The sequence below is a fragment of the Eumetopias jubatus genome, unplaced genomic scaffold (genome assembly GCF_037043125.1).
Source record: "Eumetopias jubatus isolate StellerSeaLion01/CBP00866 unplaced genomic scaffold, mEumJub1_p1.0 scaffold_8, whole genome shotgun sequence".
Lineage (NCBI taxonomy): Eukaryota > Metazoa > Chordata > Mammalia > Carnivora > Otariidae > Eumetopias > Eumetopias jubatus.
The window spans coordinates 78,972,334-78,996,904 of record NW_028274814.1 but is presented as its reverse complement, the minus strand read 5'-3'; the positions used below and the strand labels follow the sequence as shown (position 1 = coordinate 78,996,904).

General features: G+C 55.6%; 1 protein-coding gene across 1 annotated transcript in view; it reads left to right on the top strand.

Moving 5' to 3' along the window:
• The first annotated feature begins 6,234 nt into the window (after positions 1–6,234).
• Positions 6,235–24,571, top strand: part of FAIM2 (Fas apoptotic inhibitory molecule 2) — a 33,030-nt gene continuing 14,693 nt past the window's right edge. The window contains exons 1-11 of the mRNA XM_028125731.2: positions 6,235–6,325; positions 9,497–9,692; positions 12,336–12,436; positions 12,896–12,960; positions 13,361–13,414; positions 19,025–19,075; positions 19,413–19,452; positions 20,204–20,241; positions 20,775–20,862; positions 21,132–21,227; positions 22,922–22,975. Coding sequence (XP_027981532.1) covers positions 6,311–6,325; positions 9,497–9,692; positions 12,336–12,436; positions 12,896–12,960; positions 13,361–13,414; positions 19,025–19,075; positions 19,413–19,452; positions 20,204–20,241; positions 20,775–20,862; positions 21,132–21,227; positions 22,922–22,975 — 798 coding nt within the window. The 5' untranslated portion in view covers positions 6,235–6,310. The remainder of the gene's footprint in view (positions 6,326–9,496; positions 9,693–12,335; positions 12,437–12,895; positions 12,961–13,360; positions 13,415–19,024; positions 19,076–19,412; positions 19,453–20,203; positions 20,242–20,774; positions 20,863–21,131; positions 21,228–22,921; positions 22,976–24,571) is intronic.

The following is a 24,571-nucleotide window of genomic DNA, read 5'->3' as shown; positions in this document are numbered from 1 at the left end:
ACACTCTAGACTTCTAGGGTTCTTTGTCCTTTGCAATACAGGCTGGTGCTTGTCATAAGCTTCTGAGCAATGATGAAGGTAGCGTCGATTCAACACACATTAGGGGCATTAGACCGTCAGTTCCTTGAGGATGTGGATGGCTTCTCCACATCCTAGTCTCTAGCACCCAGCACAGAGCTGGCACACAGTAAGTTCTTGAAAAGGGGCTCTGTGTGGGTGTTCACAACAGCTCTCATCTGTCGGGCCTATCATGTCAGGCGCTGCGCTAAGCTCGTTCCTAAGTGAGCTCATCGAGCCCTCCCAGTCACCCTTTGAGACAGGTGCTAATATCCCCCACTAAAAAGCAAGCCCAACAGGGTAGGGACTTGTGTCTTTTGTGTTAGTTGCTGTATATACATGATCGCCTGAGATGTAGCAGGCCCTCAATGAATATTGGCTGACTGAATTAATTAGTGAATATCCATTTTACAGATGAGGAAACTAAGCTTGGAGAGGTTTAATGACTTGCCTAAGTGGTAAGGTCAAAATCTGCACCCAGATAGACCTAATTCCAAAACCTGTTTTATCATGGAGCTCTACCAGGTGGAAGAGGAGTTGGGGCTGGAAGGATGGAGATACACAGTCCTACATTTAAGGAGCTTTCCATTCGGTGGAGAAGCAGAAATGCACATATAGAAATCACATGGCACAACACCTGATCATAACAGAATGCATGACCGTCCCAGGAATCAGCAAAAGCCCGGGGGTTGGGAGGTGGGGGAGAGAGGGACAGAAATGTGATTTCACACCTGTAAGCAATCCCTGCAGCTGGGAAGAGGGGTGATTCAGGGTGTTGATGCTTGCCAAAGGTTTCCTGCCCCTGTGCTTTGGCAACCGTATCTGGGGAGGCAGTGTGTCATAGGGAAGGGGGGTCGGGAGGCAGGATTGGAGACCCCAGCACAGGGGAGTTGTACAACCAGGTTACGGCTGGCCAGGATAGGAGGTCCGCTTCTCTGCTGCGGGGCTACTGGAGGGGGAGGGAGGAAGGGCCTGTTCGGATAGCAGCGAGAGGGGCAGGGGGCCAGGGACTTGCAGGGCAATGACAGGCTTTGAAATTTGTCAGGGCTGGGGGTGGGGGCAGCCACAGCTGAGGCTCAGGTAAAGCCAGGAGGGTGCCCTGGAGCCTGAGCTCACCCAGACGTCCAGCTCTTACAGCCCAGCCCGGGGAACCTGCCTGCTGTGAGCAACTTGGGCTCCAGCCCCTGCCTCTGCCCTTCCTCCTCAGCGGCCTCATAAGCCCCCCTGCCTCCGCTGCCTCCGGTTCTCTCTCCATCCCTGGGGGGCAGGAGCTATTGCCGGTTTGGAGGATCTGGTTATGGGTGAGGATCTGGGAAGAGGTGCCTGGGTAATTCAGCTTTTGCCCACCTAGGGAGCCCGAGAACCCCCCCAAGGCCCCCCTACACCCCGAATAAGTGTTGTCACTGAAATACTTGGCCTGAGGGTCCCAGAGCTGGGGTCACGGACACTTCTCATCTTGGCTTGGCCCCCAACACGTCCTGTAACTTTGAGTTAGTCACACACCCTCTTTGGCCCTTTGCTGCTATGGCTGTAAAAGGAGAAGCCTCGCCTCTGCCCACACCTTCACCCCCTCCCCTCCCTGCGCCTGCCTTGCCGCAAACGGAGCTAACTGGTGAGCAGAGTAGAGCAAGGGAAGGGGAGGGGCTGCCTTGCGTGGGCCTGAGAGGAAGGGACAGGAAACGCAGGGGCCAACCCCTTCCCCTACCCTGAGAGGCGCCCTGACAACACTGCCTGGTGGTCTCCCTCTCATCTTGGCCTGGTCATTGGAGACAGTGAGGGGGTTTTGGGGAGACAGAAGAACTCCCTTCCGACTCCGCACCACCACCCCCAGGTGCTGCTCTGGGCCTGCTCTCCCCCTCTTCTATCCTTGCCCTCACTGTGCAGGATATCGTCACGTACTCTGTGATTCAGCCACTATTCAGCTAATTACCAAGGAGTCCCAAACCTCCAAATCCAGCCCAGTCCCAGCTGCTGCACTGCTCAGCTTGATGAGGCCCCAGAGTTGGGCTCCAGGGCGTTGCATTCCCCTAGAATACAATGCAGGGTGCCCCCTGAGCTCTGTAAGGCTCTGCCTGGACCTCTCTTCTGGGCACCAGGAGCCTCTAGCTAAAGGCCTACGGGACATGTCTACCTACATGTCCTATGGGCACCACGAACTCAACCACCCCACCAAACACATCAGCTCCTTCCTTCCTTTTACTAATGGCACCATTCTCCCAGGGCCTCAGCCTCCAAGCCCCATCTCTTCTGACCCCCCTTCTCCCTTTATCCCACATCCAGCCTCTTCCCAAGTTCTGTCAATCCTGCCCCCAGCCGTCTGCCTCTCTCCAGTTTTTTTTGCCACTGGGTTATTTGTCCGATTTTTGAATGATCGTATATGCATGGAGTACTTGTTAAATGCCTGGCTCTGCTCTAAGTGCTTTACCCATACTAACTCGCAGGCTTCATTCTACAGATTTGAGCTGGGGCAGCCTGCTCTGAAGTCTGGGCTCTGGGCTGTCACGAGAGCTCACAGAGTCTGCAAGCTCCTTGCTGCACCTCAGTCTCGCCCTCCTTCAGGCCCTCCCACGTTGCTCCCAGACTGATCCTTTTTCCCTTCTTGTTGAAGAAAAAACGCTTTAATAACAAAAATTGCTGTGGCAGTTTGGTCCTTCTAAAGCATGATTTTTGACCTGCTATTCCCCTGCTCAGAAACCCTTGAAAGTTCCCCCCCACCCCCACTTCTCGTGCTAACAGAATAAAACCCATTCCCTGGGCAAGGGATTCAGGGATGTGACCCCAATAAGCTCCCGGCTCCCCTGGGGAAGCCCTCCCTGTCCCTTGCTCCCCTCAGGTACCCCTCTCTGGTGGGCCTGCCCACGCCTGCTCCCGCCCCAGCACTGCACAGAGGTGAGCTCTGAATGGACCTTTCCTCCTCAAAGAAAGGCTGCATGTCAGAGTCCTTCTTGAGCCACCAAAGCTTCTACCACAGTGAGTCACATGGAAGTAGGCACGACACATGTGGGACTGAGCTGCCTTATGAGGGTGGAAATTAATTATTTCGTTAAACAACATTTGGGGGGGGTGCCTGGGTGGCTCAGTCGGTTAAGCATCTGCCTTGGGCTCAGGTTATGATCTGAGGGCCCTGGGACCGAGTCCCACATCGGGCTCCCCCTGTTCTGTGGGGAGCCCGCTTCTCCCTCTCCCTCTCCCTGCTGCTCCTGCTTGTGCTCTCTCTCTGTCAAATAAATTAAAAAAATAAGATCTTTAAACAACATTTGTGGAACCCTTAAGGCTCATGCTAGCAGCTGACACTGAGAGCTTATCAGGTGCTGGGTACCATGTGAAGCACTCTCTCTATATTACGACTTAATCCCCTCTATAATCTTAGGAAGTCAGTACGATCGCTATCTCCCATTTCACAGATGAGGAAACTGAGGCTCTGAGAGCGGCACTGGTTTGTTTGAGTCATACAGCTTCCAAGTAGAGAAGCTGGGATGGGAACCCAGGCCGCCTGACTCTGGAGTCTGTGCTCTTTTTTTTTATTGTTATGTTAATCACCATACATTACATCACTAGTTTTTGATGTATGGAGTCCGTGCTCTTAACACCACACCTTACTGTCTCCAGAGGCCAGAGGCGTGTGAAACAAACATCCCCAACTCCAGGTATTGGCTAAAGACCATGAAATGGGGACATATAGATGACACAAGATAATCGAGTCCCACATCTGAGAAACATCACAGCACTGACAATGTCAAAATGTCTGAGGAATATAGGGATTCTGTATATTGTACTTTGCTCATCCAAACATTTATCGACACCTGATACATCCATGCCAGGTAGTATATTAACGCATGGGCATAGACCCATCAAAGTGCCTCCTTTCGTATAGCTGACATTCTAGTAGAAAGAGAGAGAGAGAGACAGAAAGAGGAAGCAAAAATCTAAAGAAAAGGTATGTGTCAGAGATGACAATTGCCAAGGAAGGAAAAATAAAGCTGGGTCAAGGAAGAGACTGTCCAATGAACTGGGTGGGGGTACATTGGCAGCATTACTACTTGTATAGGATCAGGAAGGCCTCCCCAATAAGGTAATGTCTGAGCAGAGCCATGAAGTAAGTGATGGAGTGAGCCATGCAGCAATCTGTAGATATTCCAGGCAGAGGACATAGCAAGCGCAAAGGCCCTGAGCTAACAGCATGCTTAGCCCGTCAAAGAACAGCCAAGAGGCCTGTGCGGCAGGAATGGAGTAAACGGGGAGAGAAGGAGCAAGTGAGAGTCACAAATAAATTCAGGCCTACATAAATCCAGGCTCTGTGTAACACCATATGTCTGGGTAATAGTCACGGTGAGGATTTATTGAGCGCATTCCGCATGCCTAGCATAGTAGTACTCAGTCCTGCGACATAAAAACCTCTAGACAGGATCTCTTAGAATCTACCAGGGAGACAGACAAAGAAACTCCACAGTGCCATGTGACAGGTGCTATGAAACTAGAGAAGAAAACATCTCACCTGGACCAGGGGCCAAGAGGGCTTCCTGGAGGAGGAGGCACTTAAGCTGTCAAACAGGAGAAGAAAACCACTCCAGAAAACAGATTCAGACAGGGGAGCGGCAGGCCAGGCAACCCTTGGGCCGCAGTGGTGTGGGGGTCGGGGTGGGGCCCACGACGACAGTTTGCAGGAGGAAGGGGTTGGGAGAAGGGCTGGGGAGGCCATTGAAAGGACAGGGAGGAGAGGATGGGGGGGGGGCCTCAGGGTTTTGAGGGCTGAGAGAGCCTCTAGACAGGGAGGCCCAGTTGCATAAGTAAAAGCATGTGGGCAGTTGGTAGCTATGGGAGTTGGGGCACAAAGAGTGAGCAGAGTTGGAATCAAGATTCAGTAATCTACCTGCCCACCCAAGGCCCTGCTTTCTCACCACCCTTAGGTGGGTCTAGCTGGGAGGTGACAGAGAAGCAGGTCAGCGGCCACCCCCGCATCTGGTCTTGGTTTCCCATCCAATCCTATGAGGTTCAGATCCTTCTAGGCAGATCTCTGAGTCCTCACCCTGGGGCAGCCCAAGACACTCCGGTAGGAGGCTGCTCAGTTAATAATAACTCACACACTGATAGCACTCTGTGGTCTTCAGTGTGCTTCCCCTGCCATACCCTGTGTGTCTTACAGTCCATCTGGGAAGGACAGAGCTCCTCCTTTCCGTAGGAGATGCTGCAGCTCAGAGACATTAAGGCCTTGTCAAAGTCACAAGGCCAGTGGGTGATTAAATTGGGAATCCAGCCCAGCTCTTGAGATTGCAAACTCCACAGCGACACTGAGGCAGCTTTGGAAAACAGGGCCTGGTGACGGCCGATTCCCAGGGACAAGCCTGGGAAAGGGGATGGGACGGGCTCCAGAATGGGGGGAAGATGGAGGTGGGGTGATCGAGGCTGAGAGTGGAGGCAGAAAGGGAGCAGTTTGGGGGTGGGGATGGAGGTTGGAGAGGCTTTGAGACAGAACTAGAGGTCTTTCTGGAAAGGTCTGGTCAAATGGTCCAGCAGGGTTGAAAAAAACAGCAGCAGCATCCTCCCACACCAGGCCTCAGTGACAAGGTGGGGCGGGGCCCATTGCTCCCATTTCACAGACTGGAACATGGAGGCAAGAGAGGCGCCCTCATGGCTTGCCCAAAGACCCATGGGAACTAACTCCCTGTTAGAAGCCAGGGAGGGTAGACAAGCCCTGGGAGACTTTCCCCACTCTGCCATGGGTGATGAAACAGAGGAGGAGAGAGGTGGAAATGGAGACAGAAATCTGGGGCCGCATACAGAGGCGGGGAGGTGGGAGGCTGAAGCTTGGAGAGAGCCTGTCAGCAGCAGAGATGGTGGAGAGATAAGGCCCTGACACCCAGCTCCGGTTACAGGCAGGCAGCATCAGCTGGTCGGGTGTCACGGAGTCCCCGCACCTCCTCCCGCCCTGCGGACCCATCCACTTGGGGCGGCTCTGCAGTGCGCGCTCCCTGGTCCCGGGATGAGGGCACCGGATGGAGGGGACGGGGGAGGCGGCGGTGCGCTGCCTCCTACCCCTGGGCTTGTAAATCCGCAGCGGCCTCCGCAGCAAGCCTCCCGGCCCGCCCCCGACCCCCTCCTCCTCCCGCGCTGGAATGGTACGTTCCGGTCCGCCTGGCCCGGCTGCAGTGGATGTTGCTAGAACCCACGCGGAGGAAGGAAGAGACGCAGGCAGGCTGCGGTGACCCAAGCGGCCGCCCCTGCCTCAGGGACCCCTTCCCGGAGACACGGCACCATGACCCAAGGAAAGGTATCGGCATCTCCCCCACCCCCCACCTGCACCATCCTCCATCCTCCGGCCCCTCCTAAGCAAACTCTCTGGACCGCTATAAGCATCCTCCCCTGGCGCTTGTGCAAAGGTCCTCTGTGGTCCTTGTTGAAGTCAGAGGACCTAAAGGCCCATTTCAAGGAGTGGGTCCAGACTTTTTCCTGCCCAACAGGCCCACCTCCCCTCCCTGACACCCCAGGGGGTTTTGGCATCTCAGGACCCTTCACAGGTGCCTAGGTTCCCTTAAGGAACCAGCCTGGGTGTCCGGGGTGTGGTGGGGGGAGTGGTGGAGGGCACCTGGGTGAGCCCCAAGAGGCTATGCCTATCCTGCACCCTCCTCTGGTCCAATCCCAATGCCAACCACATTATGCTCATCTTTTGCACCCCCACAGAAACACCCCTCACCCAACTCCCTGTTATTATTCCACATCTGGACACATCCCTTGTAGTTGGGTTGGGGAGGCATTTACCATGGCAACCCTGCATCAGGATGCTCTAATTTTTGTTTTTGTTTTGGCTGGGCATGGGACTAGATGGGACCAGATAAAATGTCTTCTCTTTTTTCCCAGTTTTAGGCCTGAAATGGAGGGGAGGGGCTGGGGCAGAGACTTGGCTTGCCTAGTATGGTTACATAATGTCAACAGCCTGTGGAATTATACAACAACCAGGGCCTGGGGCAAAGGGGGAGGGTCCTCGGGCCCTCTGTTTTGAGGGTGCTAAGGATTGGGCAGAGAAAACAGAAGAGGAACCTCCCCTACACTCCCCCTTCTTTTCTCCAAGATAAGCCTCAGAGCCAATGGCATCCTTCTCTGGGCTCTCAGACCCTCCTCTCTCTGTTTTTAATCTCATGAGACCTCAAAATGATGTCATTGGGTGATACCACCTCCTGCCATTGGGCAGACCTCACTTGGGAATGCCGGATGTGTGTGTGTGTGTGTGTGTGTGTGTGTGTGTGTGTGTGTGTGTGTGTGTGTGTGTGTGTGTGTGTGTGTATGAGGGCAGGGCCCTGGAGTCTCTGGGGCTGATCAGCAGGGTGGGGGCTGGTGAGGAGGACCTGTTCTGGACAGGGCGGAAGTCAGAGGTGATAATCCATTGCCTGGGTCTGGTGGGGTGAACCAAAGGACCTTGGTTCTGGTGGGCTGAACTGGATTTTCCTGGATGTGACCCTTCTGGTCTGGGTGATGGAGGAGGTCGGGGAGTGGGAGGGCAGCGGTGAGCCAGGGCCCTATTCCCACAGGCCTGGGCTCCGCAAGGCCCTTCCCTAAGGGTGTTCACCGTGGTGAAAATGAAGAGCTTCCCCCTGGCCCCCCCCACCCCTGCTGATCACCCCCCTCCCCCCGGTCACTTTGCTGACACTGCTCCCTGTCCTGGGATGAGTGCAGTGCATTGCCCTGCCCCCTCTCCCTCTCACCCCCAGCTTTGCTCACAGGCTTTCTGGGGATGGAAAAGAACTCTCCAGTTCAGTGGTCCTTAGGGCTGCATGGAGGCAGAGATCTGGTGCTCGCTCACCTCTGGGCTGCCTCAGCTAGAAGCACCCTGCAAAGAGGGAATTCTGCGGCCTTGCTCTGTGGCCCTTCAGGCTTAACACATTCTTTCTGCAGCCACACCTGACTCCCATTCATTTTCTGAGGTTCAGTCTTTCTGTTGTCAGTTCAGTTTTCATGCCGCCCCTCCCCCGCAGTCTCCCCTGGCTGACAGGGGCATTCAGGGCCCCCCAGCCCCAGCTCCAATCCTCTCACCAAAGCTTACTGGACACCCTGGGGCAGCAAGCAGAGCTGAGTGTGAATAGACTTGAGTTTTCAACCTGCCATGGTACGTTTCCCTCTGGGCCTCAGTTTCCTCATCCATAAAATGAAGGAAGGGGCAGAACTAGATGCCTCCTGAGGTCCCTTCTAGCAGTGACAGCCAGTGATTCTGCTCTGGTTTGGGAGAGAAGCTGAGGTTCCAACACACAAGGCCAAAACAGGACCCTTTACCAAGGACCTCTTGCCCTTCCTCCAGTCCCCATTCTTCTTCGTGTCTCCCCCTCACCCCTCTCTGTTTCCCTGCTCACCCATCCCCACCTGCCTAGTGTCATCTCCCGCCCAACAGAAGGAGACCAGTCCCAGTGGATGGTGCCTGGGCCCTGCAGCCCAATGGTCTATGTGTGGCTCTGTGACCTTGGGCAAGTCATTCTTCCCCTCTGAGCCTCAGTTCCCTCATTTTAAAACAGGGGTCAAAATACAACTAGCAAGGTAGCAGGAAGATTAAGTCAAAGAATCTTTCATTCAATAATATTCTTGAGTGCCTGCTCTGTGCCAGGCCCTTCCCTGGACCCCAGGGAGACAGTGGAATCATACAGATGCATTCTCTGCCCCAGGGACGATGACCGCCAATGGTGGGCTCTCCTGAAAATTTCTCCTTCCTCGGTTTTTATTCCAGCTTCAGAGTGTGCCCTGGGCCAGCCCTGACCCTCCTGGAGCTCAGTTCAACCATCTATAAAGAAAGGGAGAGTCAATCCCCCCACCACAGCTTTATTGGGGTGTAATTGACAAATAGAAATTATACATATTTAAGGTACAAAACTTGATATTTTGATATACATATATATTGTGAAATGATCACCACAATCAAGCTAGTTAACATATCCATCACTTCACATATTTACCTTTCTTTGTGTGTGGTGAGAACTCTTAAGATCCACCCTCTTTAGCAAATTTCAAGTATACAATTCAGTATTGTTAACTAAAATCACCACGCTGTACATTAGATCTCCAGAACTTATTCATCTTGCACAATGGAAACTTTGTGCCCTTTGACCAACATCTTCCCATTTCCCCCACCCCCCAGCCCTTGGCAACCACCATTCTCCTCTGTGCTTCTTTGAGTTTGGCTACTTTTGATTCCCAATATAAATGATATCATGCAGTTTTTGTCCTTCTGTGTCTGACTTATTTCACTTAGCATAACATCCTCCAGATTCACCTATGTCGTTGCAAATGAAGGATTTCCTTCTTCCTTAAGGCTGAATAATATTTCATATCCCGCATACAATAGGTGTACCCGCACCCTTCCTAGTGCAGGTGAGAAAGTCCCAGAAATTAGGGGCTGGTGAGGAGGATTTGGAAGGCTCCCTTTCACCGGTGACTGTCTCTCTCTGCCTCTACTCCACAGATCTCCGTGGCTAACAAGGCCCCCGGGACGGAGGGGCAGCAGCAGGCCAATGGTGAGAAGAAGGAGACTCCAGCAGTGCCCTCAGCCCCACCCTCCTATGAGGAGGCCACCTCTGGGGAGGGACTGAAGGCAGGGGCCTTCCCCCCAGCCCCTTCGGCTGTGCCTCTCCACCCCAGCTGGGCCTATGTGGACCCTAGTAAGTCTCTCGGCTCCTGGAGGCAGGAACATTAAGGGGAGTGGTGGGCCCAGATAAAAAAACCCAGGTAGGAGGAAGTTGCCCATAAATAGATGCATTGTGTGGTTGTTGTATGAGGCTCTGTAGTCAAAGGCTTTGGATTTGGAGGGCTATTCCAAGGGTAGGTCAAGGAGGACTCCATGAAAAGGGAGAAACACAATGTCTGCAGTCACAGTGCTCTTGGATAAGGAAGAGGGATTTTTTTCAAGTCACCAAGCTAGGGCAAATACAGGGGATGGGGGAGGGGGAGGGGGAAACCGGGGGCCATTCTAGAAAGGCTCTCCTCAAAGAAAGGGGTGCATAAAAAGGGTGGGGAGAGTGGACACAGGAAGGGGCAGTATTAAGCTGTGGCTGGCTCCCTGTGAGTGGGGGTGCAGTGTGTTTCCATGTGGGCTGATCTGAAACCTTAGTGGGGACATGTCCCCATGAAGACCCCAGGGCTGTTGGGGGCCAGGGGTCTGAGGATCCCTCCACCCTCACTTTCTTTGTCTCTCTTCCCTTCTCCAAGCCTTTGTTGGGGACAGGAGGACATGATGTGGAGAAGGTGTGTGGATGCCAGCCTCAAAGCCCCTCACGGCCAGGCATAATTCATAGGCAGACTCACCTTGGTGAACGCCAGCTCCTTGCAGACCAAGGATTGCAGCCAGTGCGAGCCCCTCTGTTAGGATGAACAGCTTGTGGGAGCTTTGCCTCAGGGCTAGGAACATACAGCTCCCCACAAGCTATAAGGAAGGGCCCCCTTCAAATCTTCCTCAGCCCCTGCAGCCTCCCTCAGCAGCCCCTCAAACCCACCCACCCACCCACCCACCCCCATCTTATCAACTCCCACCCTCCCCAGCAGAATTCTAGAAGCAATCTCAAGAACAATGCCTCAGACAGAGCCTCTACTCACCAGGAGCGGCCACTGTGGTCCACATCCCTTACCACAAACCCCCTAGGCCCAGAGCCAAGCAGCCCTACCCCACCATGACCTATTGGAGGGCCAATGAAGGTCTAGTGTTTGTGGGAAGCCTTCTTACTGCCCCATACCCACAGGACTGATTTCTTTCTCCTCTTCTCCCACTCTGTGGCCTGGCCATTCAGGCTTTGGCAGGGACTGTAGACAGAACGTGAAAGAGAAGTGGAATATTAATGGGCAAATATTAAATATCCAGGCCCCAGGTTTGCAGCGGCTTCCCCCTCTCTCCCGTTTCCTCATTTCCCATTTCCAGGTGGCCAAGACTAGCTGCCCTAAGTAATGTTTTCCAGGGAACCATTGGGGCAGGAAGGAAGCTCATTTTGGTCAACATGTGACAAACATTTCTAAGTGTGGGCCAAGCACTGTGTCCAGCACTCAGCTAAATTTCTGGGGATGCATTGATTTGCAAGACTTGCCCTCACAGACCTGGCTGTATAGACAAGTATGCAATGATAGGGGCCTAGGCAGCTTGCCTAACCTACCCAGCAGTCAGGGAAGACTGCCTGGACCAAGGGGTATCCACATCGAGTCCTGAAGGATGACATGAGTTCAACTGGTGAAGAGACGGGGAAATGAGTTTTCAGGCTGAAAGAATATGATGTGCAGAGGTCCAGAGGCAAGAAAGCACGTGGCTGAAAAAATATAGTCAGGCTGGAGAAAAGTTAGGAGGGAGGAATGTGCATTGGGGCTGAGGGCTCAGGGGAGGCTGTGGAGGGTAAGATCGTGGAGAAATTGCAGGAAGAGACTATGGGAATTGAAATGACAGTGGACAAGAACAGAGCAGAAGCCTCAGGAACGGCCCAGCTGAGCTGAGGGGTGTAAAGGAGAGGGCAGCACAGTCCCCAACAGGCACAGAGCCGGAGGCTTCCATTTTCATCTAGTTTTGCCCCCATGAGGTGAGTATCACTGACCCATATCATAGAGAAGACTCAGAGATGGCTGGTGACTTGCTCAAGGTCGCACAGCTAGTTAGTCTTAGAGGAAGTTACCCACATGTGGGTCTGTTCGACTGTGGATCCCATGCTCTTCCCAAGGCCTGATAGCTGGGTCCCGAGTTCTGGGAGTAGGCCCCCAAACTTCACCCCCGTCCATACCCTCCTCCTTGCCCTGTCCGGGCTCTCCTTCATCCTCCAATCTTCCCCCTGCCTTGCTTCCCAGCTGGAGTACCAGCAGGTCCTTCCTCCACACTAGTCCCCAGGTCTCACCCCAAGGGCCTCAGAGCAAGCTGGGGCAGGACCTTTGATCCTGGGATGTGCTAGGTGGCCCGGAGAGAGAGGCTGTCCCTCTCTGGTTCTTAGCCACAAAGGAGCCAGCATGTTCAGGGAGGAGAGTGGGGGACATAAGAGGAAAGGGCCATATTTGTTTGGCAGGGCTTGGCCCCAGGGAGCCCCAGCCAGCGTGCAAGAAGGGGAGGGGAGATGACAGTTTATTCTCAGGACTCAGACAGGAGAAGCAGGTGGTGAGAGAGATCTGGGGATGGGATGGGGTTGGGGTGAGACATTTGAGAACGGGGCTAGAGAGAAAGGCTTGCCTGGTCCAGATAGCCACTTTGACAAAAGTCAGCTCTGAGCAGGTGGCCATTGGGAGCAGCATTTAAGTGATTTAAATGTATGGGAGCCCTCACGGCCCTCCCCATGTCCATCCAGGCAGCTCCAGTTATGAGAATGGTTTCCCGGCTGGAGACCATGAGCTCTTCACCACCTTCAGTTGGGATGACCAGAAAGTTCGCCGAGTCTTCATCAGAAAGGTAACCACCTCCCGCAATTCTACCGGATGGTGGGGGGGTTAGGTAGGGGGAGTCCCTTGAGAAGACCCTGGCCCATCCCTCTGTCTGCAGATTCCTGCAGAGGCCATCCCTCTCCCCTTCTCCTGCGACCACAGATGACAACACCTGCTGGGAAGTGTGTCCTTAGGTTTCACTCCACTGCCCCATGCTATGCTTAAACTCATTGTCTCACCCTCTCTCCAGATACTTGGGATCCCTTGTCCTGTGGGGGTAGGCTCTGGAACATCTTTGCTCTTCTTTCACCTTGTCCTGGGTCCATTCTGGTGACCCCTAAGGAGAGTGGAGGGTACAGGAGGCAGGTCTGGAGAGGAGACTGAGTCACTGGGAAGCTGGGGTCTCCCTGAGCTTCACTGCGGGGCCAAGTCTCCCTGACCACAAATGGGGCTCCCCACGCTGAGCAGAACTCCCTCCCACCCCTAGGTCTATACAATCCTGCTGATCCAGCTGCTGGTGACCTTGGGTGTCGTGGCTCTTTTTACCTTCTGGTGAGTTGGCAGTGTGGACCGGGCACCTTCCAGGGCAGCCATGGCGAGGCCAGACTGCTCTTGGAATGTCTGCCTGAAGAGATTTGTGTGGGGGCAGTGGATGCCCTTGTGCTGGGGAGGAACTTCAGGGAGTGCCCATGGAGGAGTCCTCCATTCCCTGGGAGGGTGACCTGGTACCTTCTGGGCCAGCAGGTGTCTGCGAGGCACACATCCTCTTGGATCTTCCAGCCCACAGCCCCACATCTCCCCATCCCAGCCTGGGACTGTGGCTGGGGCTCCCTGTGCCACCAGGGGTGCCTTCCCCCTTTCTTCCTCGCAAGTCCTGTGAACCGTGGGGGGGCAGATGTGGAGATGGAGACAGAGGGCACATTCTGATTCTCCCCCCCTCCTTTCTCCGCAGTGACCCCGTTAAGGACTATGTTCAGGCCAACCCAGGATGGTACTGGGCATCCTAGTGAGTATACCCCAGGCCTCCAGGCCCCTTGCCAGAGAACCCTCAGTGGCACAAGGTGGGAAATCTCCCCTGACAGAAATGGCCCCTCTCCACCTCCTCACAAGAGCATGGCCAGGAGGGCCCTTCTCGTGTTTAGATCTGAGGGGGAGGGAAGAAGACAGGAATACATTCTGGTGCTTGCACAAAGAGGGGAGGGTGGGGCTGGGGCCCTGTCTGGAGAGACCCAGACCTTGGCCCCGAGGGAAAGGGGGGCTGGAACACCTTGGCCCACACTAATGATGATGTTGTGACTCTTATCAATGTTTTGTTATTAATGCCTATGAATTATTCATCATAATAGCTACCACTTATAGAGTGCCTAATAAGGGCTGGGCCTTGTTCTGTGTGCTGGATGTACAGTATTGCATTTGAACCTCGAGTCAACTGGGTAGGATTACCTCAGAAAACTTAAGGTTCAGAGAGATTGAGTAATTTGCCCGAGGTCACACAGCTAGTTAGTGGTGGAGCTGGGATTCAAATCCAGGATTCAGGTTGAGGTTTGTGCTCCTCATCACTCTGCTTGGCAGATTCCCTTCTTCTCAAGCCACTTGGCTCCTGCTTGTCCTATGCTTTTTAAGGAACATGGCGGGTAACTTAAGAGAAGAACTTTGATGGTATAGGTGATTCTTGGCCCTCTTATCTGGGCAATGTGGGGTCATTCTGGATAATTCTAGGCCAGAACTACCCTGGGCTCAGAGCAGAACTGCTCTCACCTAAGTCTCCTTCAGCACCGCCTGTGAGCCCAGCCCTGTACTGGCCACTGGGCTTGCTGGGGGGAAAGCCTCTGGAGGGGAAGGTAGTGAGCAACACAAAGCGGCATGGGTGTGAGCCCGAGATCCCCAAGCCCTCAGTCCACTCCGGGGACTGGAGTGGCTCAAACAAAAGCATAGGAGTGGGACTGCCCATGGTCCATTTGGTAAATAAGGGCCGAGGCTGGCGGAGGACCGGAAGGCTCCCTGTTAGGGAATCTGAGACGCCTGAGAGAACCGTGGAGCCTTACGGGGTGGAAACTCTGAACGTCTGGCGAGGCGCTGGCCCACTACAGCTGTGCTAGGCCTGCTCTTGGGCGGAGAAATGGTGGAGATGTTTGCTCAGCCTCCTGCACCACCCCAAGTCCAGAACAGTCCAAGAGTGGGCCTTGAATTAACACAAGCCAACCATAAGCTGACAGCAAGGAGGCTCATCCTGGCCTCTGCGGCTCCCTGGAGGAGCAGAGGAGTGGACGGGTGGCTCAGTCAAGTTGGGAGTCCCAGGGGAGGAGACATTCACACCTGGAGTCTTTCTTAGGGCGTAGGACAGAGGGCCTGTCTGCAGACCCCACGGGGAGGCATACAACTTGGGGAACTGGGAGGCACTGTGTGGTAAGCTAATGAGACCCCAGGGACTGCCTGCCAGGCCAGCCCACATGGCAGGTTGGCATGGCTCCCAGCACGTCAGCACTGCCCTGCAGACTCAGGTGCCCTGAGGACTCGGGAATGGAGTCCCCAGGCCCTTCACCAGGCCTTCCATGGGAGGGTCGGCGGGATTCCACGTCCTGAGCAGATGGTGGCAGGGGCACAGCCGGGGAATGAGCAGGCTCGCAAGTGGGGGCAGAGTTCACCCCACTGAGGGCAGGCATGAGAATCTGGCCTGTGGATGGTGGGATTGAATGGCCCTCCTCCTCAACATCTCTAGACAGAAAGGAGAGATATTCCCCCCAGCTTGGTGGGGGTGGGGGCGGAGAGAAGTTGGGAGTGGGCATGGACACTGTGCTTTTTATGGGGTGTCACAAAGCCTTGGAGGTGCTTGGGAATTCCAACATCAAGATGCTGCCCTTTTCTCCAGAAAGCCAGCCTGTGGCTCTGCCCTGCCCTACCCCCTCCCCGCCCCTCAACTTTGCCCCCTGAATCCGCTTCTGGGTCTGAGACCTAGTGGGTCTCACCTCCTACCACACACCAAGCCCTTAATAGCAATAAGAGTAAAACCACTCTTTCCCTATGTGTGAGGCACCGTGCTAAGTGCTTTCCAGGTATTTATCATTTGATCCTGAAAACAACCCTACCAGGCAGATACTATGATTATCCCCATTCTCCAGATGAGGATGTGAGGCTCAGAGAGAAGTTACTGCTTCTTAAGCAGTGCAGTCTTGTGCACTTCCCCTAAGTGCTCGGCTGGCCCAGGATCGGCCCTAGAGCGGGACACGCTGAGGGAGGCACTGGGTTTGGGCGCTGGCCTCCACCTGAGTCTCACTCCCCTGTTCTGAAACTCTATAAACAGACGGTGGCTCCAGCCCAGGCCCTGGGGCCCAGGCTCTGACATGCAAGTTAGTCTTTCTTTCACTTCTATGACTCATTCTCTGCCCCCTGGGATGGTGGCCTTCCAGCACCCCGCTCCACTCACCACCTTCTCGAGGCCCCAGTCATCTCCCTTAGCGAGCTCTTGCCATATTGTCTGATTGCTCCCTCTGAGCCCTGGCGGTGGGAAGGAGTTGGGGCTGTTGGGGGGCGGGGCTGGGGGTGGCCAGGCAGAGGAGGAAACGGTGAGACCAGAGCTGGGAGAGGTGGGTCAGAGCCTCTCCAGGAGGCTGTCAGTCTAATTGTAATAACAACTCCCATTCTCAGGTCCTTACCCTGTGCCAGGCCCTGTGCTAAGTGCTGGCGTGCATGCTCTCTGTCAATCCAGCTACAGCCCCGTGAACTGGTACCAGTATTGCTGTTTTACAAAGGAGGAAACGAGGGGGCTCCGCAATTAAGTAGCTTGTTCAAGGTCACACAATCAAAGTGGCAAAGCTGGGCTAAGAATAGGGGTGTCAGGCTCCAAAGCTGCATCATAACCCTCGGGTGGTGTCCCTCTGCCCTTCCTCCGACCCCTGGCCTTGAGGGCTGAGGAACTGAGGGTCAGGGAGGAAAGGAGACTGGGCCCTTGCCCTTCGGAAGCTCCCAGTCCGGTAGGGAGACAGGACTCACAACCAAGATGCACATAGACAAGGGTATTATTATTATCAATATTGCCGACGTGACCGACCAATGACTCAAGTTGAGACCAGAAGAGAGCAGATCCTGGAGTGTTTCACAACTGGGGCAGGACAATTCTACTGTCCCTCACTGGTCCCTGGCACTAGGAGCCCCTTAATCACTGTGACCACTGTCCCACATCACTTGAGAGCCACCAAAGTATAGGAGAAGGTGAAGATGGAGGGGTCCTATTTGCCAAATCCAATCGGCGTTTCTCCGCCCTACATCCCTTATGCTCTTGCATTTCATCCAGAAGTATTTAAAGGTCACCTAACCATTGCCAAGCCCCGGGTTAATTGTAGGAGTGCAAAATGAGTAGCTCACGCCAGATGCTACATCTGGGTGGGGGGTCAGATGAACAGGCCCGTAGGGTGTGTGAGTGCGGGCCTCAGTTGAGGAACGGCCATGGTGCATGGAGGGAGCCCCTCTAACCCAGGCCTCGGGCGTCCCTGCCAGTCAGCCCTTTCCAGCAGAAGCACAGTGTGGCGGGCACATTATGAGGGTGCAGAGGACAGGGGGATGTAGGCGGGGCAGATCAAGCAGGGCCTTGCCAGGTCTTTGGGAATTTTAAAACAAGGGAGCCCCATGGTCGGATCTGTCTATCGCTTGGAGGGTGGAAGGTAGGGCTGGAGGCAGCAGGACCAGGTAGAGAGAGGTGGCCCCACCTAAAAGGGTGGAATTGGGCATGGAGAGAAGGTGACAGATCTGAGCGCTGCCTGGGTAAGAGGATCGGCAGGTCCCCATGATTAATCGGGCGAGGCCAGGTGAGAGTCAAGGATGCTGAGTTCTCTGGTTGGGCGACCTGGATGTGCATGACGTTCTCGGCAATAGGAGACGCAGGAGCAGGGGCAGGGAGGAGGGCGAGTTCACTCCTGACCTGATGGGTTTGGCACGTTTCTGAATGGCTATGTCTGCCGAGGTGGCAGTTGCCTCTGCAGGTCTGGGGTTGAGAAGGAGCATCTAGATGAGAAACAAGGGCGTGGGAGCTGTGAGCATTTGCCTGCTAAAGGGAGTCCTACGGAAGAGCGAGCCCCCAGGGAGAGCATGAGGGGAGACAGCCGGGTGGGACTCTGTACCAAAGGAACAGGCAATACTTAGATACCCTGAGGGAGACTGGGAAGGAGTGGCCCGGGAGGTAGACAGGGACCCAAGAGTGTGTCATTGTGGAACCAGGGGAACAATGGGAGTGATCAGATGTTGAAAAGTCAGGTAAGACAGGGACTGACAAGTGTCACTTGGATTCAACAAGGTCACAGGGATGTGGCAAAGCTGGCTCTCCTTAAGTGGGGCTGGATTTGGGTTTGCGGGGTTGGGGAATAATTTGGAGATGAAGAAGGAGACAGTGAAGTGGGGACAACTGTTTCAAGCTTATCTGTGAGGGTGGATAAAGTGGCAGTAGCTGGAACTGGGGAAGACGTAGGCCGAAGATGGAAAAGAGCTGCGGAGGGCTGTGTGGGAGAGGTGCCAGGGGAAAGGGTGAGGTATTAGAGATGGAGGTGGTGGGGCAGTTGAGCCTGGGATGGTTGGGTTGGTCTGGGACCTGGGAAGGACAGGAAAAAGGGCACATAGACGCATGATACGATGTTTGCAGGTGGCAGCCAGGGAGCCAAGGGAGCCCCGCATCATCTCAAATCTTTCTGGGATGCATCAGGCCAGACCGTGCAGGAGTGAGGCAGCCTGGGAGGTCTGTGGGTGGAGGAGGATGGTTGGAATTGCTGCTGTGGGGGATAGGTGACGAACCGAGGAGGCAGAAGGGCAAGGATGGCGGGCGCCATGTTGAGAGCCCACTGGGGGCTGGAGACCATTCGTTGGTGGTGGCACCAATCTAGGTAGGCATGAACATGCCCCTGGGGTCCTCAGCTCCTCGTCTTCCACCTCCTGGACTGGCCTTCACCTCCACTGCTCTCTAGAAAATCCTCAATCCTCAGCCCCTGTTACTGTGTGGCACTGGAACTCCCGGGCAGTCGTCCGCTGGACGTGGCCACCTGATCCAGAAATTCATGCCACAGGTACTTCCTGCTTGTGCCAGGTGCTGGCAGGACAGATGAGGGCCCTTCCCTTGATTCAACTGCACTCTAGTTAGGTAGACCAACAATAAAGTAACAAGGTGATGATTACAAGTAGTGAGAAGGGCGGGAGGGGCTGAGGCAGTATGAGGCAGTGGTCACAAGCTAGGACTTGGAGCAAGAAGGTGTGAGGATTGCATCCATTAATAGTCATAAAGCATTTAGCACTCTGCCTGGCACATAGAAAACACCGTAGACAAACTTTCTGTGTGAAGTATTGAGAGTGTCTGGGGAAGCCACTTTGGATCGGGTGGTCAGCTGCCCCGTGGCACCCCAGACTCAGTATTTCCAGAAGCTCGTCCAATGCCCATTCCTGTCCTTTGGGGATTGGACCACCAGCCTGCCAATTGCCAGGTTCTAGGATGACTGCCGTCTTAAACACCCTTCCCCCAACCCGATCCTACTGCCTGGCACCTGTGGGCAGGGGTGGCAGAGAGGAGAAGGAGCAGGGGACTGGGTGAAGTGGCCTCAGGGGGCACGGGCTGACTGGCCCGTCCTTCTGTCTCTCACAGCGCTGTATTCTTTGCGACCTATCTGACCCTGGCCTGCTGTTCTGGACCTAGGTATGTGATGGCTCGAGGAGCAACTTGTGGGAACATGAGCAGGATCTGGAAAGTTCTGGCCTCGGTCCTGCCCGCCCCCAGTAGTCTGTGCATCTCTGAGAGGGCTCTATCTTCTGGGCTCCATCAAGCCTGCCCCTCCCTCCTTTACTTGGGGCCCATGAGGTAGCAACAGAGCGGTGTGGATCCACTGATGGGGGTACCTGGGGATGTGGCTGAAGGAAGGGGCTCCGAGGAGTGGGGATGTGGTGAGGCCGAGACCTCCTCACCGTGGCAGTGACCCGGCCTGTGGCTGTCGGTCCCCCCCATTCTCCTCTGAACTCGGTGGCTTGCCTTGCAGGAGGCATTTCCCCTGGAACCTGATTCTCCTGACCATCTTCGTAAGTGACCGAGGGGTGGGGCTGGGGACAGATGCGAGTGGAGGTGGTGGGAGCGGAGAAGGAGGCTGGGCTTCGAGGGCCCGGAAGTCTGGGATGGGGATGTCCAATGTGAGGTCACTGGTGGCGGCAGGAGTATTCTCACCCCACTTCTTTTTTTTTTTTTAAGATTTTATTTATTTATTTGAGAGAGAGAGAGAGACAGCAAGAGAGGGAACGCAAGCAGGGGGAGTGGGAGAGGGAGAAGCAGGCTTCCCGCGGAGCAGGGAGCCCGATGCGGGGCTCGATCCCAGGACCCCGGGATCATGACCTGAGCCGAAGGCAGACGCTTAACAACTGAGCCCCCCAGGCGCCCCTCTCACCCCACTTCTGCTACAGACGTCCCACCCTCTCTTTCCAAATGGTCTTAGTCTCCCCCCGACTCCATCCACTCACTCTTTTCTTTGTGATGTTGTCTTTAAGGGGTTTGAAGGAGGCATCCTAGAGCTCTGGATAATGAGGGGTGGGTTGCAGAGAGTTGGGGTGCGGGGAGGTGGAAGCAGGACTGCAAAAGAAGGAAGGGGACAGCCAGGGCAGCCCTGCCAGGACGCTCCTCACCAGGCCTGAGTTGTGGAAGTGAATGTATGTGGGGGCGAGGCCGATGCAGGGCTGAGGGGTGTGCACCAGGGGTGGAGACCCAGGCTGGGCCTTGAAGGTGTTCGGGCCCCCAGAGGCTGAGTCCTGGAGCGTTCCCTCATCCTGCTTCTCCTTCCAGACCCTGTCCATGGCCTACCTCACTGGGATGTTGTCCAGGTAAAGGGGACAGGTGGAGGGGGGTGGACCACTCTCTGAGGGGAGCTGCTCCCGACCACATCCCTTCAGAGAGCATTCAGATGAGAGGGGGTTCAGGCGGGCAGGAAACATTGGCCTCGAGCGCTCTTCTCGCACGCTCCACTCCACAGTGACAGCGGGACCTGGCCAGGTCAGCGGGGTGGAGGTGGGGAACGGAGGGGAGCAAGGTGACCTCTCTCGAGCTGCAGCCTGAAGGACCCCAGACTGGCTGATCACCCCAGTCCCTGGGAGCCACCTCCTGGCAGCAGCACAAAGCCCCCTCCCCCCCCCACCCTCTACTGCCACCTCTTCAAGATCCTTCGAACAGGAGTCTGAGTCTAAGCATGTTGGGGAGGGCAGGGCCTAGGGAAGAGCTGGGAAGGCAGAGAGAGGGAGGGCCAGGGGAAGGGGGAGGGTGGGGAGCTGAGGTCAAGGGGTCAGGTGCTGGCAGAGGGGGAGGGCCAGGGAGACCAGAAGGCCTGCCTGAAGCTGAGCCCCTGGCCCACATCCTGCAGCTACTACAACACCACGTCCGTCCTGCTGTGCCTGGGCATCACGGCTCTTGTCTGCCTCTCCGTCACCGTCTTCAGCTTCCAGACTAAGGTCAGCTCTGGGGCTGGTGGGCAGGGCAAGGCCTGTGGGATGGGGGGCTCCAGGCTTGGGTCCCTGGCTAGGGAGAGGTGAGAGGGGTGAGTAGGGTCTGCGGAGGCCCCCTGGAGGAGGAATGCCGGCTTCTAGGGGGCAGCTTGAGGCTGCCGTGTAGGCCTCCGCCCTCTGGCCAGCACACCAGCACGCTGCCCAGCCGGGGCCCCCCGGGAATGCGCAGCCCTCCTGTGCAGGCCCAACAGCTGACGCCTGTCCCATCCCTGCAGTTTGACTTCACCTCCTGCCAGGGTGTGATCTTCGTGCTGCTCATGACTCTTTTCTTCAGTGGACTCATCCTGGCCATCCTCCTGCCCTTCCAATATGTGAGTCCCCCGGGTCTCTCAGTGGGGCCCTGGGGAGGGAGGGAGAGCCCACCTTGCCCAAACGTGCTGTTTCCTCCCCCGCCCTCTGGGGAAGGCCCAGAGCCAAAGGCCTACAGCCTGCCTTCCTGTCCAGGCCTCCTGGCACCTGCCCTGGGCTTGTCGGCAGGAGAAGCAAACCAACAAGGAGGCTTTTCTTGGCAGGCCTGGGCACCTGCTTGCACCACGGGCCACATCCAGCTTCATCTTTCTCATCCTCCCCTCTAGGGGGGAGGTGAGGCTGAAGGGGGGGGAGCACAACACATTTAAACCCCGGAGCAGAGAAGGGAGCACAGGAGCGCCAGAGGGCCACGAGGCCCAGAAGGGCCCTGAGCAAGGGCCCCCCGGAGCTCTTGAGGGAGCAGCGAAGTCCAGAGAGACAGAATCTGGCTGGCCAGGCAGGCAGGAGGTGGGGCAGTGGGGCTCTGAGCATACCCCGACCCCATTAGAGTATCAGTGGGGCCAGCCGAATCTCAGCCGGCCGGTCGGTCCCGGGAAATCCAACCAGGACTGCAGAGGGCTCAGTGGTGACTGACACAGTCAGGCTGCTGCGGATGGAGAAGGGGGCAGATTGAGGGCATCACGGGAGGGGCCTGAGATTTAATCCTGGGAACCCAAGGGATGAGGCTATTAGACCCCTGCTAGAGGGCTCAGTTCTTACACCCCCCAGCCCCCACCCAAGGCTCCTCTTAACCACTTTTGGTGCATGATCCCCACCGCTGCCCCTTTTCTGCTAGGCTAGGAGCCGCATTCCTCACTCTCCCCTTCCCCCACCCCATCCTGCCCAGCTCCGGCCCCCAGGGTTATTGGCTCCAAGTCCAGGACCTCAGGATTGACTCTAGCATTTCCTTGGCACTTCCCAAGATCCTGTTGACGAAGGGAGGGACCGGAGCTGGTCTGGATGCTCCGGATGGGGGTGCAGTTACAGGAAGGGGCCTCAGAGCTTCAAAGAACCCTTTATTGACTCAGGGCAGGCCACTGGGGTGCTTGTGTTTCCAGGACTCTTCTGGGTGAAGGCCCTATGGAGGGGGACATGACTGGAAACTTGCAGAGTTTCCACACCCACCTGGGTGCCTCTGAGACCTAGGGGGAACCAAGGTTGGGCAGGGGCGCTGTTCCAGTCTCTGCAAGCAATCCCATCATGCACACCTGGTAGGGACTCCAGAGGACACCCCCCACCCCCCCGAGCCCCTCACCCTTTCAGACAAAGCTCGGGAGCTCCCCTACAGAGGAACAGACAGACCCCACACAGGACAGGGATGAGTTCGCACTGGGCGGTGGTGGGGAGGTAGCAACCTGAGGCCAGGCTCAGGCTGGGAAGATGACAGGGGTCCCACAGGATGAGTCTCCCTCATTCAGCCTGAGTCTGGGGCTGTGTATGCAGGGAACAAGTACCAATCACCCGGGAACGGCCCTGCTAGTCCCTCCATGATCACTGCTATCCTGGGCTTCCCCAGACCCACCCTGAGCCCACAGAGAATCAAGGACCCCTCTCTGTTCTGGGGCTTTTTAGGGACTGCTGGGGAGAGTTGGGGGGTTCCGTGAGAGATGGAATCCACTACGGAGGTCTGTGCTATGTCCTCTGGTTTCTGGACTAAGCCCTTCTCCCTGCCCCTTCGCCCCCACCAACCTAAACCCTTTCCATGTCTGCTCCGCAGGTGCCCTGGCTCCATGCAGTATATGCCGTCCTGGGAGCGGGCGTGTTTACGTTGGTGAGTGTGGCTCCCTGGGGGGGCCCCGCCTCCTCAACCTCTGATCACCTCCCCAGGTCCCTCCTCTGTCCCTGTCTTCCTCACCGTCCTCCTCCCTGACACCATGTGAGGCTCCTGGGGGCGGGTCAGGGCTCAATGCCGCAATCAGGGAACTCTCTCTGGTCTCTGGGACACGCAGCTTAGCTGGGCAGGGAAGGAGGGAGGTTGTAACAACAGGATTAGAGCTTTAGCCAGAGCTGAGAAGAGGCACCCCTGGGTCCTGGGGAGGGCCAGTGCTGCTTGTGGGGGGGGGTGAGAGAATGAGGGTGCCCTGGCCACGGGGACTAAGTCATTGCTCTCCTAGGGGTAATGTGGGAAGGCTTCTTGGAGTCAGGGAGATTCCAAGTGTGAGAGATGCACTTAGTTCAAGCTCGCTCTTGGTTGTTCTCACTGGACTGAGAGTGTTGACAATGACAATGAGGATGACGATGATAACAGTAATAGCTAATATTTATTGAGCACTTCCCCCCACCAGCAAGCCCTTCATGTGCATTTCGTCCTCACCAAAACTCTATAAAATAGGATCTATTGTTATCAGATTCAGATGAAGAACCTGAAGCTCAGAGACCAAATGACTTGGCCAAGTTCACACGGCGTCCTAGGAGGTGGAGGGCCAGACTGGGAACCCGGATGGTCTCGTTCCAGAGCCCCACTCTGGGTCTGAGGCCACATGGGGAGGGGCATGGGGTGGTTGGAAGCAGAGGCCCAGGAGACAGGAGGTAACCAGGGGCAGACAACTGCCTGGAGCAGCCCACCACAGGCCCTTTGCTCAGGTGGGCTCCGTGCACCTGAATGTGACAGTGCTCCAGGACCCCCACCCCCGAGGTGGGCAAGCTCATCTTGGTAACATCTTCTCAGGGAGCACCCAAGGTCAACATTCACTGCCAGCACTAGCAGCCACCCGGCCCTCCTTCCCTCCTTCATTGGAATGCTCAGCTCAGCTCAGTCTGGCCAGAGTTCTAGGCTTATTCACAGGTTCCACAGGCTTGTGAGTGACAGACTGGAAAAAATGGAGGGTCAGAACTAGGAGCAGATGTTTTGAGGGGTGTGGACAAGAAACGGGGTGTGGTAGATTCATTCATTCATCTCCACAGCTGTTTATTGAGCACTACTATGTGTGAGGTACTGTGTTCTGTGCCCAGGATGCCACGGTCAACAGGAGGGGCACAGTGCGTGGCACATAGTGGCATTCAGGAAATATCTGTGGAATGAGGAAATGACCTTCAGGCTTGGAACCTGAGGCTGGAAGGGACTGAAAAGGAATCTAGTGAAACTCCAAGCCCTTCCTTTTATAGATGAGAAAACTGGACCACAAAGAAGTTGAATGACTGGCAAGAGAAGGGCATATCAACTAACCGTGGCCTTGGTCAAGACTAGGTTGACCAATTTATCTCAGTTTACCCGGAACTTTCCCAGTTTGAGCACTGAAAGTCCCACTTCTTGAGGGAACCCCTAAATCCTGGGCAAATCGGGAAGCTTGGTCACCACACAGCACTAACTTCTCTTGGCTCCTGCACCAAAGCTCTCTCCTCCAGGCAGTACCTACTTAAAACAAAT